At 46.0% G+C, this 18,522-nt stretch overlaps 1 protein-coding gene across 2 annotated transcripts in view; it reads left to right on the forward strand.

Moving 5' to 3' along the window:
- PWP2 (PWP2 small subunit processome component) overlaps positions 1–18,522 on the forward strand; it is a 129,886-nt gene that overhangs the window by 13,567 nt on the left and 97,797 nt on the right. For both annotated transcript variants that reach the window (XM_085620791.1, XM_085620790.1), the window contains exons 2-4: positions 11,152–11,264; positions 11,659–11,753; positions 12,985–13,084. In XM_085620791.1, the coding sequence (XP_085476917.1) occupies positions 13,008–13,084 (77 nt within the window). In that variant the 5' untranslated portion in view covers positions 11,152–11,264; positions 11,659–11,753; positions 12,985–13,007. The remainder of the gene's footprint in view (positions 1–11,151; positions 11,265–11,658; positions 11,754–12,984; positions 13,085–18,522) is intronic.

Raw genomic sequence — 18,522 nt, forward strand, 5'->3', positions numbered from 1 at the left:
ATGAAAAGTAACTTACATGATATTCTACTAAAAATCCTATACAAAGTATATGTACTGTATTTCCAAAGCATTGCATTTTCAGTAACATTACTGTAATCTGAACAATGTGCATATACAATTGCAATCCAAAGTGTTACAACTGCATTACTACCGTAAAGTATTTATTGCTTACCTGTGCCAGGCTTGCTTGGTTCTAGAAAATAAAATAACTAAAAGAATATTCTTCTACAAGAGCAATTGGTCTGAAGTTCAGTCATTGAGTGTTTGAAATATTTTTCTGACTGAGTGTGTACAACAAATACTTAACACTACCCTCTGATAGAGCCTTACTGCTTGCCCACACTACCACAAATAGAGAGTAAGGTGCTATCTACTTTTACCTCTGCCTACCTTTGGGGTTCCAAGGGACTCTGTGCACACTATAGCTCACTTTGGTATAGTATATACAAACCTCACTTTGGTATAGTATATACATAACCAGCTTCCTACAAGAAGGCATGGTATAACTGAAGCAGAAAATTGTCCGGGGCGCCATCATAAAAATGATCTCCATTTGCAAATCGGGACAGTTTGTAACTTGTAAGGGCATGCTGTGCAGGTTATGCAAAATATAGGGGATTGCTTGAATCTGTGTTTGCTAAAAGAAAACCAAGCAGAAAAACCGACTCATCAGGGACCATAAAACTGCTCCACACACAGACTTGTCAAACCAGCCCTTTTATCACTGCCACATTGCCCACTAGGCCAGTTTGACGTCCTGCCCTGTGACTGATTTCTGGACCACCCTGTGTTTTTTCTCCTGTGTTCTCGACGATAATGTGGGCCAAATGAAAGTGCTCCATGGCGTTTTTTGTTGTTGACATATTTACTTTGCTGTCATGGCAGGGGGACAACTAAATACTATCTCCTTTCTGAGTGAGGGTGGATTTGGCTTCCTCAAGCCCTGCTATGAATGAATGTGGTGACAGCATGATTATAATGCAGAGGTACAGTATCCTTTACAGGCTTCCCCAGTAGAGGGCCCTGCAGTCCCCAAAACTCCTGTCCTTTGCCTTCATCATGTTTGGAACATGTGTGAAAGATGCATCTACTTGTGAGAGTCGCACATTCATGCTGTGCAAGATGGTGTTCTCCTTTTGTGTCAGCTGGCTAAGTCTATATCGGACCTATTGCCCCTCATACACACTTTTCCTGTCTCCTCGTGAGACACTTGTGTACCTAGAGTAGGTTTTCCTTGCCATAAGTGCAACATACCCACCCTCTGTTTCCTGTCATGTGACCGTCTTCCTTGGCAAAGGGGACTGAATAGGGCTGAGTCTGAGCCCAATGCATGTCTTGAAACCCAGAGGGCTGTGACATCTGGCCAGTAACAAGAAAGGAGTTTTCTCCGTGATTGGAGGAGCCCTCAAATTATTCAGTGTTGCAGGCCCTGTGGTTGGCTCTTGATTCTCACTGTGGCCACCAGAGGTGAATCAATACTGGGTTCATTCTTGTTTTGGATTGGTCTCCAGTGTAGAAAGAGGACTGTGAGCATAAAGCGAGACCTCTTCATGGTCACCATTCGCCCTCCAACCCAGGTCTAGGAAGCCTGCAGAGTTACTTTGCTGCTGTAACCTTGGGAGAGAAGGGGATCTTCCCAGTCTGTACAAGGAGCTGGAGTGCGCCTACCAGGTAGAGCCATCCCCATCCACCGCATGAACTGCACAAGGCAGGGCTGATTTTAATCCCGAGGTGGGGACATATCAATGGACAGTGATCTCATAGGAGCCACAAGGTCACAGCAGTAGAGCTGCTCAGGACGACTCAAGAATTCATTAGAGCATCACCTTCTGGCCTTGACAGTGGTGAGCCTACACTTTACCAGACTCCCCTTGTGCCTGTGTTCACCCGTCTCCAGCTCCAAGGGACCATGAGGCAGTCTGTCATTAACCCCTGGTGTGAGATCTGTTCTGCTGGCCGGTGGTGGTTGCCTATTAAATTGAGTAAGATTTTTTTATATATAGAACGGACATAATCCAAAAGAATGTTAGAGCGATGTTCCTATTGTAAATGAAGATGATAGGTTAATGAGATTATTATAAACTATGGAGTGCTGAATAAACAAGGAAAAAGGTGCAGGTATAGACCGTTTTGTTGGGCTGATTTGTTTGGGTACTTATTTAAAGGGATGAATCACTTTACTCTGGACTTCATGCTACAGTGCTGCTCATGGCTGCATCCCTTGTCCACCGTCATGTATGTGCTCAGCGAAACTTAAGGTAATCTCAGCGCCAGGATACCCGTGGGGTGATAGCGCGCTTTATAAGTGTATATTGCATTACTTTACATGATCCCGTAGCATGAGCAAAGCTGCTGCTAAAGACTGAAGAACCTTTTTCCCATTTCAAGCCCGATAGCTCGAAGACGCTACATTAAAGTTTAGTATCAAATTTCAACACCAGAACCCCCTAGTATGTTTTATGTTTTTTGCTGGCTTTTTACTGTTTTAGCTCTCCTGTTAAAAAAATATATTTTCTTTAAACAAATTTAAGCATAGACTGGGCACTGATGTTATGGAGCGTTATTTACACTTTCTTACTGTAGGAAAGTGCACCTATTTTCATGATTACCCCCTAGCTTTTGCCAGGTACCCAATGCCAACTTGACTTAGTGTGTGCTGGGAGCCTGCTAATCAGAACTCAGCACCTGTGTTCTTTCCCCAAATTGCACCTTTGTGCCCACAATTGGCACAACTCTGGGCCCCATGTAAGTCCCTTGTAAAAGGTATCACTCGTACTAAGGTCCTTGTGACCAGAGTGGGCCTCTGAGGGCTGAAGCATGTATTGTGCCACCTTCAGAGACCCCTCACCTAAACAGCCCCTGCCTGCCATGGCATGCTTTGTGTTTTGGTGCAGACCAAACTGAAGAGTTGACGTTGTCCACATCCCTGTGCCCTGCCCACCGACACTGCCTGCAGCATAGAGTAAGTCACCCCTCTAGCAGGCCTTACAGCCCTAAAGGCAGGGTGCACCATACCTAGGTGAGGGCATAGTTGCAGGAGCTATATGCCCCTACAGTGTCTGGCCATTCATAGACCTTGTTAGTGCGGTGCAGCCATTTTTGAGTGCATGGGCTCGTAGTTTGTCACCACAAACTCCACAGCTCCGTGATGACTTTACTGAAGTTTGGTATCAAACTTTCCTGCACATTAAATCCACAATGATGCCAGTGTTAGATTTAATGAAAACGACCAACCCTGGTGGGGTTCCTGACTGGCTCCCAGCCATCCGTCACCACCAGACAGCTTTCTGGATCCCTGGGGAGAGAGCCTCTGCTCTCTGGGTCTGGAAACAAAGAACATCTCCAAGGATGGGCAGGGTCCTTGAAGAGGGAGCTTCAAAGGCCTGCCGCCTTTGTTCGCTACTCCCATCCTTTTGCTGCTATCAGCAACTGAAAAAACAATCGGGGGTCTTGGCTAGTCAGCAGCAAGGCGTAGCCTAATCAACAAAACAAAGGGAGCTGCCAGTGCTGCCCATTATTTAACACCTATTTATAATCAAAGTGTGATCATTCAAACACCACACTGATGACTTCTTTTTCTGTCAGATTTAATCTTCAATCATTTGAATTTATAAAAAACACATAACACTACATTGTGCCCCAAACGAAAAACTCAACTTAAAGTGATAAACATAATTTGTTGTATACAAAGTTCACTTTTTTTGAAAGAGAAGACGTAACAAAACAACTTTTTGTACAAAAAACATTAAATACATCAGTCATACCCATTCATACCACTCATATCTTGTACAAATTACAATATTACACAATACATTGAAAAGGCCATCAATACCACCTAAATCACAAGCTCAGAAAATTCTATTGTAATTTAACTCGAAGATTGGCCTCAGACTAAAGGTCGACGCGTTTCAGATCCCCTTTCATGTGGAGATCCTCATCAGGACCTATGTGTGACTGAAACAGAAACAAAAACCGCATTTACTCAATGACCCAATATATTGCAAGTCACAGCCTACCTGCTGCTTTAGTACGACCCTTACCTGCATTGCTGCAGAAACAAGAAGAAGAATCTATTCTGTAATGGACCTAAATGAGGGTGAAGCAAGGACTCTGAATACAGTCATACTTAAAGGGTCAACGTCAGTCTACTAGAACAGGCAATAACGTCAGTGTTTTAATCATGGTTTCTTACTTGTGGTATCTTAGTAGTGTGTGGACCCAGCTGCGGGCGGGAAATGGAGATTGCTGTGCGCTGGAAAAAATTAATTAACGCATAACTATGAAAACGGGGCTTGCAGGTATAAAACATGCTTTCAGAAGCTGCTAATTTCAAAATAATACCTTGAATCGTGGCGTTTTTTGATGGAGCGAGAGCAGTGCGGACAGTATCTTCGTTTGTTCTAAAGCAGTTATTTATCTAAGATAGACAAAAAAGGGCCGATTAGAATTCTGTGGTGCAGCGATTATGTCGGTCGACTCTAAGTGATTCTGAGGCACAGTTTATTATTTTGCTCATGTAGGTCTTACCTCGGAGTGTAGCGATATCCTGTGTATTATGAAGCTCGTTGTCTTCCCCGCGTTGGCGCCTTCTCGGAATTGAATTGCCTATGTGACCCGCTAGTCTCGCGATATTTATTGCTGCTGGGATTTGTAGTTTTTTAACGACGTTTAGTGCGCGCGTGTATGTCAACAAACTTTATTTACATCCTGATTCCACAGCGCTGTCTTTTAGAGTGTCAAGAAAATCTGGAAGGATCTATTTTAGCTGATTACTATTTGTAGTATAGTCATGTGGTCCTCTATAGAAATCCTTGCAAAGTTTTCATAGTTATGCGTTAATTAATTTTTTCCAGCGCACAGCAATCTCCATTTCCCGCCCGCAGCTGGGTCCACACACTACTAAGATACCACAAGTAAGAAACCATGATTAAAACACTGACGTTATTGCCTGTTCTAGTAGACTGACGTTGACCCTTTAAGTATGACTGTATTCAGAGTCCTTGTTTCACACTCTTTTAGGTCCATTACAGAATAGATTCTTCTTCTTGTTTCTGCAGCAATGCAGGTAAGGGTCGTACTAAAGCAGCAGGTAGGCTGTGACTTGCAATATATTGGGTCATTGAGTAAATGCGGTTTTTGTTTCTGTTTCAGTCACACATAGGTCCTGATGAGGATCTCCACATGAAAGGGGATCTGAAACGCGTCGACCTTTAGTCTGAGGCCAATCTTCGAGTTAAATTACAATAGAATTTTCTGAGCTCGTGATTTAGGTGGTATTGATGGCCTTTTCAATGTATTGTGTAATATTGTAATTTGTACAAGATATGAGTGGTATGAATGGGTATGACTGATGTATTTAATGTTTTTTGTACAAAAAGTTGTTTTGTTACGTCTTCTCTTTCAAAAAAAGTGAACTTTGTATACAACAAATTATGTTTATCACTTTAAGTTGAGTTTTTCGTTTGGGGCACAATGTAGTGTTATGTGTTTTTTATAAATTCAAATGATTGAAGATTAAATCTGACAGAAAAAGAAGTCATCAGTGTGGTGTTTGAATGATCACACTTTGATTATAAATAGGTGTTAAATAATGAGCAGCACTGGCAGCTATCAGCAACTGGCTCCCACTGGTTCTGACTCTCATTTTAAGGACGTGAACCAGCAGGAAAACCCAGACAGGAAGGGAGGTATGCCCATCTTTGCCAACCCCCCCCCCCCCCCCCCCCCAGGTGGGAGAGGCGAAGCGAAGGCCACCTCTCACTCCCTGCCATCTTGACGATGGGGGGACCCCTCCAATTAGGAAGAGGCCTATGTCCCGCTCCCATTGGAAGGAAGCATACTAGGGGATTTAGACACCCCAGAAAAGGGACCCATTGGTCCCAACCGGCAACGCCCCGAAATCTAGTATTTAGGGGCACCCTTGAACCGTGCCTCTTCAGATTAGACGTGACAAGAAGGAGGACCGAAGAGCCATGCTGCAGACGAGGAGGACGACAACTGCTTCGGCTCCAGCCCTGCCTGCCTGTTTCCTTCTCTGCAACCCATGCAAGCTGAAACTGGTTTGTCCTGCAGCCAGCAGGCTCCAAGAATCCCAGGGACCTGCCCTGCCTTCAAGGAAAGACTGATCTCCTGTGGAGACTGGATTGAGCCAACACCAAGCCAGGACACCAGATCCAGCCAGATCCGCGAGTCCTCACCACTCTTCCCACAGCCCGAGTGGCCCAACACCCCAGCAAGAACCCCCCGGTGATCCTGACCTGTGTTCCAGTGTTGGACGACCTCCTCGACACCCGCAGCCTCATCCTGAAGGGTACTCCCCCCAAACACGACAGGAACCGGTGAGAGGAACCCAACACGAAAGGACACCTCTGCATTCGCAGCTCCTGAGACCTGAGGTGTCTAACCGACAGTGTCCTGGGTCTAGAAACTCTTCAGCTTCATCCTCCAGTCATTGGTTCCTTTTGTCCAGTCTTCTGGCTCTAGCCTACAGTCCTTTTCCGCGACTGACATCCTCCATTGAAAAGCATTGGGCTCCTGTCAACTCCTGAGCACCCTGGACTCGGTCGCCCCTGTGCCGCTGGTGGTGTGGACTTGGTACCAACTTGCGACCTCTCTCCCCCCCCCACACCCTCCCTTTGCACCTTACCTCTAGGAGCTTTACTCCCGAGACCTAGTGGTCTGCCTGTGAGCAGGCCCCAACTAAAGTGCGCCATCGGCTAACTTATGCACTCTGCACACGGCTGCCCTAGTGCCGCTGGTGGTGTCCCTAGAGTGCCAACCTGAACCTTAGGGAACCTTAGTTCTGCCCACCCAAAACTCCAATCCTGAAACAGTTTACTTACCTGTAAACTTAACACTTTGTTTTTCTCCATAGGAGTGAATGGTGGGGTTTTACTGAAAAATCTTCTAAGTTTTGAACTGTCTTGTACTGCAACAAAAGTAACTTAGCACCTTTACAAGAGTTAACCTGTTTATCAATGTCCTGTGTTACTTAAACTGTGTTAGGAGTGCGGTTCATGCCAAACCAGGAAAGTAATCACAAAGTAATTTAAAATAAATTTCAAGTGTTTTTAACAGTTTACAAATCATTTTCTCAACTGCAAAAGTAATCTGAATGTTCCTACAAAAACCAGTGTTCACCGTATTTTGAAAATTTACGTTGTGTGGGACTAGAGTCCTCCAGCAGAGCAGGCTCTGAACAATCATGCTTTGCTTCAGAATCAGTGTAGTCTCTGTTACAACTAACTGGATGTTTTTCTGAGGCGAGCTCTGTTCTCTTGGCGGAGTCCTCATGATGATACCTGATTTCTGCTACCAAGTAAATCTTGGTTCTAGAAACAAAACAACAAGTAACTTTTTATACAAACAATTGGTCCGGATTCACTTTCTAAATGTGAGACATCATTTCTTTCCTGAGTGTGTACAACAAATGCTTAAGACTACCCTCTGATAAGTCTGACTGCTCGACCACCCTACCACAAAAGAGAGTAAGACAGTATATACTTTAGCCTCTGCTTCACCTCTGGGGATCCACTGTACTCTGTGCACGTTATACCTTCCCTTGGTATAGTATATACAGATCCATACACCAATGACCTGATTACATAGAACTCTACAAACTTTCAATGTGATTTAAATTTCAAGAAAAGAGTCAGTTTTGCACTCTGTCTGGCCCTAGGTCAGGCTCTGCTTATTTAACAGTCCTGCCCAACTCCGAGTGTTGTGCGTTCTAAACATTTAGGGTTTGTCAACCCACCACACACAGACTCGCATCAAAAAAGAGAAGAAAGAAGGTGCTTGAGGTCAGAAAGTACCTCACGTAAGCATCACCCAAGGAGCTTCTGTTTGGTACTCGCCAGTAAACTCATGTTGTCATCATCGGTAACTTTTATGACCAAAACAGAAAAGATAAAGTGGGAAATTATGCCCAAATCTTAAGGTTGTGTGAGGAAAAGGCGAAGAAAGATATAGGAAAGGTCTCGATGATTATATCAGCCATCTGACCCCCATTACGTGAAAAAAGTAAAATGCTTTTCCAAGCTAAAATGAGTTGTGGCTCAATTTCAGTTATACATACTTTATTTTTCACAGTGACCATTTTAATTGGAACGGCTGACATGTTTCATTGCCTTGCAATTTTTGGCAATTTCAACAGGGCTCGGGGACGTATCTCCACCTTGCTGATGCTTCAAAGGCAATCTGTAGCGGGTGACAAACAACATAAAGGAAAGATAGTGGCCAAACATGTGAAACACACATATTGAAATAGTGTTTGGTGGCAACCTTGCCACAATATGCTCTCCGCAAAATGTGCCTGGTTTATGCCATAATTGCCCAGTGGTTGCCAGGTGGATAGATACACCGAGCCAGCTTCCTACACTTACTGTTCATCAATTCAATTGTTTCTTTATTTGACCTTCGGAAGACAGATCATAAAAGGTATTCATTATATCAACCAACATTAAAACCAGACTCCTTCTGAAAAAAAAATAAAAAAACACAATTTCCATTTAAAATATAAAAGATCGCAGGCAAAAACAATGGTTTGATTGTAGCTGAAGTGGCAGTGCATGTAAACTGAATAGCAGCAGGTATAGTCCAATGACATTAAATATTAGAATCAGTCTTGTAAACGAGTTAGCAGCAACTTATTTATCTAAGTCTCTAACCTTGTCCACATTCTAATGTGAACCATAACTACTTTATCCCTGTGCCCCCAATCCTGAGAGCGGAGTACATTGGCCGTTCAATTAAAGTTCCCCTTTGTCCCAGGACCATGACAAAAGGTCTCACCCGTGGTCCTTCTGCACTAAACAATGAATGTAAGAGGGAGATTGAGGATAAGAGCCCGATCAGAGATTGATGATGTGGTTCTGTGTCATCCACCAGAACTCCTCTTTGAGGGACCCTCTGCAGACTCTCCATGCTATTAAAGGATTAAAGCTTTTCTCCTGGCTGCTAGAACCCAGAGCAGTAGGTGTTTTTTGCATAAATGAAAATGATTGGTAAGCTCTCATATCGGCAGACTCTCCTTTCCCGAGAAATTACTGTTTCTGCCAATGACATTGATTCTCCTGTGAACTGCAGTACCCTACAATGTAAAATTAATTCCTACTTTCCACTCCCTCCTTCCCTCGCCCAAGTCCGTACCCACACATGCCTGGCTCTGCTGGTGGCATCCCAGTTTTCTGTGGTGTTGACGGTGCCCATTTCATTAGTATGTGACCTTGGCACTCCTGTGCTTCTGTGACCTTCAAACTCATCAGCACCATAAATGGCTGCTCATTTCCTCTTTCCCCTGCACACGCTCCTGGTGGTAACCTCAGGAATATCTCCCTTGTCCATAGCTTGGCCACCAGAATAGTTAATTAACTAGCAAAGGTCCATACCATACAGACCGTCACTCAGTGATCCTCCTCCCGAAGCTAGCATGATCTGTTTCATCCTCTCTACTGAAAGTACCAAACCATCACCTGAGGCTCTCTCCGTCCTCCTATAGCATGCCTTCTTCTGTTGGTCATCTTGTTGAACCTGTGTCAGATGATATCAACTTCTCCCTCTGCAAATGCAAGTTGTTGTCTTTCAGTGACCCATTACCAGCCAACCTGCTAAAAAACCCTCTCCTGTGTCAGTTGTTTGGGTAACTGCTGCCCCGTAAGCAGCCAGATTTGGTCTGAGATGGACACCACATTCCCTGCTCTATTTCACAAGCCCTACTCCATGGCGAAAACCGGTTTGCTGGGCCTCCATACCATACAGGGGACTGGATTGGAACTCGTAAATGTACTGAATAAAATCATGATCTTTCAAGTCCTTCTTCTCGGAGTGAAACTGGTAAACATCCCTCCACAGGACCAACCTGCAGAATAACGGGAATCTGCCCTCTGTGACCTCTCATTTTTAACATGGGTTTGCTGCAATTCTTGCAGAAGCTCTCCCTGCCGCTTCCATATCCATTCTTGACCCTGATCAAGAATGTACCTTCCCTTCTGTGGATGTACCATATTTTCTTGGTAGCTCTGGTCCTGTTAAGTATACCACACTGGTCAGTTAACGGGCACAGGACGGCTAGATCTACCAGCAATTTTGAGGATGACCACAAGATGTTTAAATACAGTTAATTGGAATAGAAACCACTTGCATTGAAACCCTGGCAGGGGTCGGGCATACTGCACTCCGGTGGTAAGAATGTCCTCCTTTTCCTCAAAGAGCAGATTGTAGCGTTGCGCCGTACCGCCAGACTCTATTCTGACTCCCACTTGGTTAACATGTATATTTCAGCTCTGGCGAAATTAATTCACAGCTCTGGGTTGTCTCCCATGACACGCTGATGACACCCAAATAGTGGTTAAGACAGAGGGGGCTTCCAATTTCCATGACTGCATGGTGTCCGGAACACCGTGGATGCACTGAAAGTAAATGGGGACAAGACAGAACTTTTGAGGTTTGGTCCTCTGTCCATCTCCCTTTCCCCTATCGGGTGGCAAGCAGAATTGGGAGCTCCAGTCGTGCCGATGCCAGCAGTAAAACAATCTTGGTTTCATCATTGATAAAGATCTCTATATAAGTAAACATGTTTTCCACTCATGCTTTATTTGTCCAATGGCTTCTTTCTATGCTCCCCAAGGATTTTCACGAACCAGTAATTCGGGCTACAATTTTATCTCGTCTGGAGTATTTATTGCATTGTATATAAGTCTACAACTACAGTTAGGACTGGGCTGCAAGATTACTTATTGGAAGTAAGCACTGCTGCACAGCTTCCTCAACTGTAAAAAAAAACCTCTCACTGCCTTTCAATAAAAATCAAGTATTTATTTAAAGTTGCATGTTTGGCACATCGGGATTCGATAAACAAGGCCCTGAGATCATTTCAGATACATTCTGTACTTACCAACCATGCACATTGTCAAGATCTGCAGAGGCTCTATACTTTACTGTTCTTTGAATTAACTTTGAACGGAGAGGCTCTGAACAATCATGCCTTGCTTCTGAATCAGTGTGGTCTCTATTACAACAAACTGGATGTTTTTCTGAGGTGTGCTCTGTTCTCTTGGAGTGGTCCTCCTCATGATACCTGGTTTCTTCACTGACATTCCTCCTTTATGACCCGTCCACTGTTAATGTGTGGCTCCACTGCTTTCTCTCCAGTTCTCCAACTTGCTGGGGACAGTCTATCGCCAGGGGAACCTGAGTTTCACACCAGATGGGGATTCAGTCATCAGTCCAGTGGGGAATCGCCTGACTGTGTTTGACTTGAAGAAGTAAGTGGCTATTATGTGTCAATAGAGGGGGGTGTGGGGGTATGAGTTATACACAGTGCTTAAAGGCTATTTATAATGTGTAGTGCAGAAACCATAAAGCTGTGGATCACAGAGGAAGTTGTTTGCTGTCCTCTGCAATAAAGTGTTTTACTGCATTTAATCTTTCTCCCCTTACTGTATTCAGAAGGCGTGGCCCCTAGATCACAGCTTTGAACTGCGGGGTGCAGCAAATGTAGAATGTATGATCACCCCAGGAGAGACTAAAATGAGTAGTTAGGGGTGGGCCTTATAAACAATGCAAACAAATTGCATTACTGCATATATATCTGATAGAAAGACTTGTGAGGGGACTGTTGGTGTCATTTTGATTTGTTTGCTCTTTGCACCCTTCTAGTAATAAGTCAGAGACTCTCCCGTTGGCGACCCGTCAGAATATCGCATGTGTGGGACTCTCTCCGGATGGGAACCTGGCCATCCTGGTTGATAACGGTACTGTTCTATGGGGTGGCCGAGATGTGTGAATGAGGCTTTTGGCTTAGAAGAGCCCCAGTCTGTAGATTTGATGTGATGGATTGTGCCCTTTGTTATCCTGAGATTACCTGATGATGGGTAGATTGGATGTGAGGGATTGTACCCTTTGTTATCCTCAGATCATCTGATGATGGGTAGATTGGATGTGAGGGATTGTGCCCTTTGTTACCCTCAGATCATCTGATGATGGGTAGATTGGATGTGAGGGATTGTGCCCTTTGTTACCCTTAGATCATTTGATGATGGGTAGGTTGGATGTGAGGGATTGTGCCCTTTGTTACCTTCAGATCATCTGATGATGGGTAGATTGGTTTTGAGGGTTTGTGCCCTTTGTTACCCTCAGATCATCTGATGATGGGTAGATTGGATGTAATGGATTGTGCCCTTTGTTATCCTGAGATCACCTGATGATGGGTAGATTGGATGTGAAGGTTTGGGCCCTTTGTTATCCTCAGATCATCTGATGATGGGTAGATTGGATGTGAGGGATTGGGCCCTTTGTTATCCTCAGATCATCTGATGATGGGTAGATTGGATGTGAGGGATTGGGCCCTTTGTTATCCTGAGATCACCTGATGATGGATGCTGCTAGATTATTCTCCATATTGGATGTGAGGAATTGGGCCTTTTGTTATCCTCAGATCATCTGATGATTGGGACTGCTAGATTATCCTCCATAACCCACTGCAGCGAGTATGAATTGCAGTCCGGGGAATGTCCAGTACTAACCTCTTTAATCCCAAATGATGGCTTTCTGGACGGGTTTATAAAATATGTAGCGTTCCTTTCAGTGATTTGATTGTTGGGGGTGGGGCGTTATTAGGTTTTTCCAGCTTTAGATATCTTTACAGAGCACCTAATGCATATGGCTGTAGGAGAATGTCAACTTCTTGATGGATAAAATGCAGCCTGTTTAATACTTTATCTACAAGAGACTGTTTTTGTGCCTGAGGTTGGAGCTCTCCTTGCCCATCGAGGAATGGTTTGGGTGTGTTGTTGACTGTGGTAACTGCCCATCAAACACATCTTCTGTCATTGTTGGTCTGGAGCCAGTGGGGGATGGGATTCATACTAACCTATCGGAGGGTCACAGGGGTGTGTGAATTTCCCAGACTGGTTTGTGTTATTTGTTAGTCCTTGAGCCAATGTTTGTCACTCATCGTTTGCTCTCTGCATCTCTTGCTTTCAGAGGGGGCAGCTGTGCTGGTCAGCATGGTTAGTAAGTCGGTGCTGCATCACTTCCACTTCCACAAGCCTGTGCACAGTGTCAGCTTCTCCCCGGATGGCAGGTGAGGAGAGTCACATATGAACCACAGATAATCGTAGCATTAATGGAAGTGGATCTTCTCTGTAGCTAATAATGTCACGCTGCAAGAATGCTTGTGATATATACAGCGATGTTAATACTAGGCGCCTGTACGGACTATGTGCTCTAGCTACATGTGTAGCCCGATCATTCTAGTGGCAAACAGACTGCAAGTGCTCTGCCTACATGTGCAGCGATTTTTATTCTAGCTGCGTGTGTGCAGCAGTATTCATTCTAGGTGCCCACACATACCCAGTGTCTAATACTGCTACTCTCGGTTCTCTTCATTCTAGTTGCTTACAAAGAGCATCTGACCTCTGTGTGTACGTGCGCAGAGTGCAGCGATATTCATTCGAAACGCCTACACATTGCATCTGCTCTGTGTTTAAATGTACAGCAATATTCATTCTAGACTCCTGCTGACTGCATATGCTCTGTCTACATGTGCATCAATATTCATTCTACACGCCTGCAGAGCGAATGTGCGCTGTTTCTACATGTGCAGCGATATTCATTCTACATGCCTGGAGAGAGAAAGTGCTCTGTTTCTACATGTGCATCAATATTCATTCTACACGCCTGCAGAGCGAATGTGCGCTGTTTCTACATGTGCAGCGATATTCATTCTACATGCCTGGAGGGAGAAAGTGCTCTGTTCGTACATGTGCAGCGACAGAGAGCATGTACTCTGCCTATACATGTATTAATTATATTAGAATGTATTCTAGCTGTCCAGAGAGGCTCTGTCCTTATTGTGCACTTGGGTTTGGATTGTTTATGGTGCACACTGGACATACATGAAAGGCAGATTGTTCTGGACTGATATGCACAATATTCACTGCTCTAAGAACGTGTCTAAAGTGATTTTACATTTATGGTCATACCTCACCAACCATGAATTATATCCGCATGGCAGTAATCGTGAATACATTGGATTTGCCTTGTAGTTGATGTTGAAATGTATGTTTAGGATAATTCATGCTCTTTAATGTAATACACAAATGTGGACAAAGCTCATACACCCTCTTTTTTTGGGGGAGTTTTATATAGAGTGAACTTGAGCCAAAGGTATCGCGTATCAGAGCGCTTTAGATGAGCACCAGTTGCGTTACAGAAGGACACATTCATTTTGTTAGGCACTGGGAGATTAAGTGATTTGCCCAGAATCACAGGATGTTGAGCGTCCGTGCCGAGATTCAAACCCGATTCCCCAACTTCGAGGTCGACCTCTCTAGCCACTAGGCCTCATCCTTTACCCCTTGTTATACGGATCACACTAGAAAAGGTCGGACTGTGTATTAAAGAACTTCAGAATGTAGGGACTGAGTCAATCTACACCATCAGAGGCTGTCGGTCCAATTCCTAGCTAGCTCTGTGCCTCTGTTGAACCCCTAATCTTCCTGGGGTGGCAGGTGGTTTGGGCAACCTCGAATATGACACTCTGATCCCCAAGGAAATTATGGAAACAGATCTTTCCCCTTTTGTTGTCTAAAGCATGCCTGTAGTAAACACAAGAGGGATACAAATAAAGTTTTCAATGCATTTATTGAAACAATCGTAGTTTTTCATAGAAAGAGCGAGCTGCGATAATTAGCCAGATAAAACAAAGCAATGTAACCAGCATAATCACAGCGAAAAGAATTAACAATATAACTGTTTGATTTCTATATATTTCGGCCTATCACTGCCCCTACTCAGAGCATAGTGGGTGTACCCTCTGCCCGATCTCTTAGGTTAGCCTGAGCCCCCAGACCTCGATAGCTGGACCTGGTAATCGGCCTGGAATAGGATTGGCAATCCTCTGCAGGATCGAAGATCAGCGTCAACAGAGATGCATGTCGAACACAGGCTTAGTTCCTGTACAGTTGTGATTGGATTGCTCGACCTGCCCTCTGAAGGCCAGTGTACCGTTGATATAATGAAAAACACTGTGTTAAAGGTAAAGCTCTGTTGCAATGATATGTCTAGATGTTAGAAGCTTTCTTCAAACAAGCAACTCAAGCACTAGGATATCTTGTTCTGTGTAACTAGCCTTGAACAGTGTTAAGACTGCATGATGAGAAAGGCTTTCTAAAAACAAGCAGCATGTACATCGTCTTCTCAGAATAATATTGTGCACGGAAAAACGGCTAAAATAATATTGCTAAAACCATGTCTGCTAAAATGTGTAAAATATAACGCTACAATGGAGAACCAAGGTGGTGCCAAGAAGGCCTCACGACAGCATGTTGTTAATTGTAATTGCACATGTTGTCAAAGACGAGAGATTTTGCCAAATTGTGTGATTTATGTAACCTCCCAGTGTTTTAGTGCATTGGGGATTGTTGGCTGAACTGCAGCTAACCCACTATAACAGGACTGACTGTGGGATTTGTGAGTGAATGGTATTCGAATACATCCCTGACATTGGGTTCTTCTGTTTTAGGAGGATGTTAACTAGCTGAATTCCCAAAGACTTGCCAGATACAAAGTGAGGACAGGCAGAGAGGACAGTAATAGGAGGGCGCCCTCAAGAGGGCGTAAACAAAGGAAGGATACTTGTCTTAGTCCTCAATCTATTTCATAGAAAAGATCTAGCTCCTCTCACTGCTAATGCTGCCCTCCCAGATTCTTGTATTAAACTATTAAAAGTATGGAGACAGGGGGAGGAGCCAAGATGGCGACCGGAGCAGACGCTTGAGCGCCCGGCTCCGTCGGTCCGTGGCCTCGGACTACTATCCTGATGCCCATCCTCGCCGATTCTCGAGGTGCACCGTGTGCGAAGACGCGCTGACCGCGCTGCTGCTTTCCCGGAGTCTCAACCCGCCCGGATGCCCGAGTTCTGGGTGCTTTTGTCCTCGGCACTGAAACCCTGCGCCCTTACGGCCTTTGCCGGCCTCCTGGAAGCTCCGCAGTTACCGGACCAGCTAGCGCTAACCTGAGCCCCGCGGTCCCGATCTCGCCTCGCACCATGGATCGTTGCCGGATGAGCCCGGGGAGAGACGGCCGGACACCTTCTGCACCCTGTGCCTGACGGGCTGGAGCGGTGGGGTGGGCCCCGGTGCGGTGAGTCTCCTGCCCCGCTCTGAGGACCGAGCTGTGGGGGGCTGCTGCCCCCTTTGCCTATTGCCTAGCCAGCGGCGAGGGGGACCGGCGAGAAGATAAGCGACTGTCGGCCTTTCCTGTTGCGGCGTAGACCTGAGGGGAATTGACCACTTGCCACGACCCCCCCCCCCCCTGGCCATTGCACCGTATAGCGGCAAAACATGGCGTTGAGTGCCTGCTCGCGGCTGGGGGGTGATACTCCGGTCTCGCCCGCTGCCCACTTCGCCCTCCCTCTTCCGGACACCAGCTCCACAGTGCCGTCCCGGATTGCTGCCGATGTTGGGGCCCAGCTTCCGCTGACATGCGGCTCCGTTCTGGCTGTCCTGCGGGACTTTCAACTACAGATGTGCGCTGGCCTGCAGGCGCTGAGTGAGAGGTTTGACCCCATACTGTCGGCTGCGGGCCGTGAGCGCACTGTTTGTCATCCACAGGGCGTGGGTCCTCCGGTGCTCTTGTCCTCTTGCGGGGACGCAGCGGCGGTGTATGATTGTGCTACACTGGTGCCTTCATCTAGCGCTCCCGGCGCCCAGGGTCCACCGCTCTCCACCTCAACTGCGGATACTTTGTCCCCCTGGTCATGGCTGCCCGCTTCATTGTTCCCTGCCTCATCGCGTCCGCGAGGCTATCCTGCTGAGCGATACCTAACGGCTTCGAGGGACCGTCCGCGGTGGCCCACTGCTGCCTTTTTGTGGAACTCCTGTACCTTACTTGCCAGGTTTGGATTTTATGTGGTGCAACAAGGGACCTCAATCGATGGTCGGCGGCCATTTCGTGATCCTACTTCCCCATCCTCTCACAAGCGGCCATCTTGTCTTTGTCTGCTCGGGACACGGGGCCTTCACGCAGGAGCTGGTTTAATCCCAAGCCCGCGATCGGGCCAGGGCTAGTCTGACTTCTATCGCTATGGTTTATGGACGGGCTGGCCTGGGACTGGGACTGTATGTATGTTTTGCGCGCACTTGTCGCGACTTGTATCCCTTGCTTAAACTGTGGTGCCATGGTATCTTTGCATGCCGTTTGTGGCGTAGAGGGCTCTCAGTGTGTGGGGGCCATAACTGGCTGATGGTTCGGGGCGCTCTGGTGTCTAGTGGGCTCCTCCCCACCTTCTTTTCTGTTTTCTTCCCTTCTTTACTCTGTTCCTACTTTCTCTCCTCTCTATATTTCGGGTTCCTTGGGCGACAGGCACTATGCTGGGGGGGGGGGTAGGCCGTAGCCTCCGCATTGGTGTAGGGTGGGGGGGTAATACTCTGTTCTCAATTAGTTCTATGGGCCTTTCTTCTTTTATGTCTCTGTGCTCTACTTTCTTCGATTCGGGGTCCGGGTGTGGGGTGGATCGAGTGGGGGCGGCTCTGGAGGGGCGCGTACTTGCTCATGTGACTATCCTGATATATCTCTGCACCGCCTCACTGCTTGAGATTTTACTCCCATTGTTGTTCTTACTGATGTTGCTGCTCGCCCGTGTGGTGAAGCTATCTTGCGGACTCGAATCTACTTTGCTCTTATCCTTCATTGACTTTTTTCTCTGATAAAATTATCAAAAAACTTAAAATTAACCTTCACTTCTCCTTCCCCGGGTTTCAAAGATATCTCCAGTATGTGACTCATAACCTGTTGTTAATCCTGACCGTTGATGCACGGGGGCTGTAATGTGGGTATCAGTGCTTTACTGTATCGTGGCCGGCCTGACGGTTGTAGGCCCGTATTTGTTCTTTTAAGATGCACGAATAAAGGTTTTTAAAAAAAAAAAAAAAAGTATGGAGACAAAAGTATACATTTTACAGTCAATTTGAGGTCCCCCCCCTCCCGTCCTCCGGGTTTTTAAGGTTCGGTTCTCTTTAACATGCAGGATAATGATTAGTATATGATGGAGAAACTTCAGCGAAAGTGGTAGTGTTTGCTTGACCTGCTGAGTGCTTTCATCTCACCTGGCGTCCTCCCAGTAGACTGCAGCTGTGGCCGGTACCCTCACAGTCTGTTCTGTGGCGTGGACACAGAGTGCTGCTATTCACCACCTAGAGCGGGCAGGGATAATTCATTGTACCACCTGGGATCGCTGGGACCTCTTCTTGATGCCATAGATTCAGATAGAATCTGAGGCATTTGCTCAGGGTTTCCGGTAAGCCTGGGCAAAGCACTATGCTACGCTCGCGTAGTTTGCGCTACTTTGCACTACGCGAATTGCACGTAGCACAGTGTAAACACGCGTAGCTGTCATTTTTTGCTTGCTCGCGGTCCTCAGCGCCAAGTTGGCGACCGCGAGCAAGCAAAATGACATCCCGGCGAGACTTTTTCCTCATTCACGATCAGCAACATCAAGTTGCCGATCGCGAGCGTGGA

This window comes from Triturus cristatus, chromosome 8, assembly GCF_964204655.1.
Source record: "Triturus cristatus chromosome 8, aTriCri1.1, whole genome shotgun sequence".
Lineage (NCBI taxonomy): Eukaryota > Metazoa > Chordata > Amphibia > Caudata > Salamandridae > Triturus > Triturus cristatus.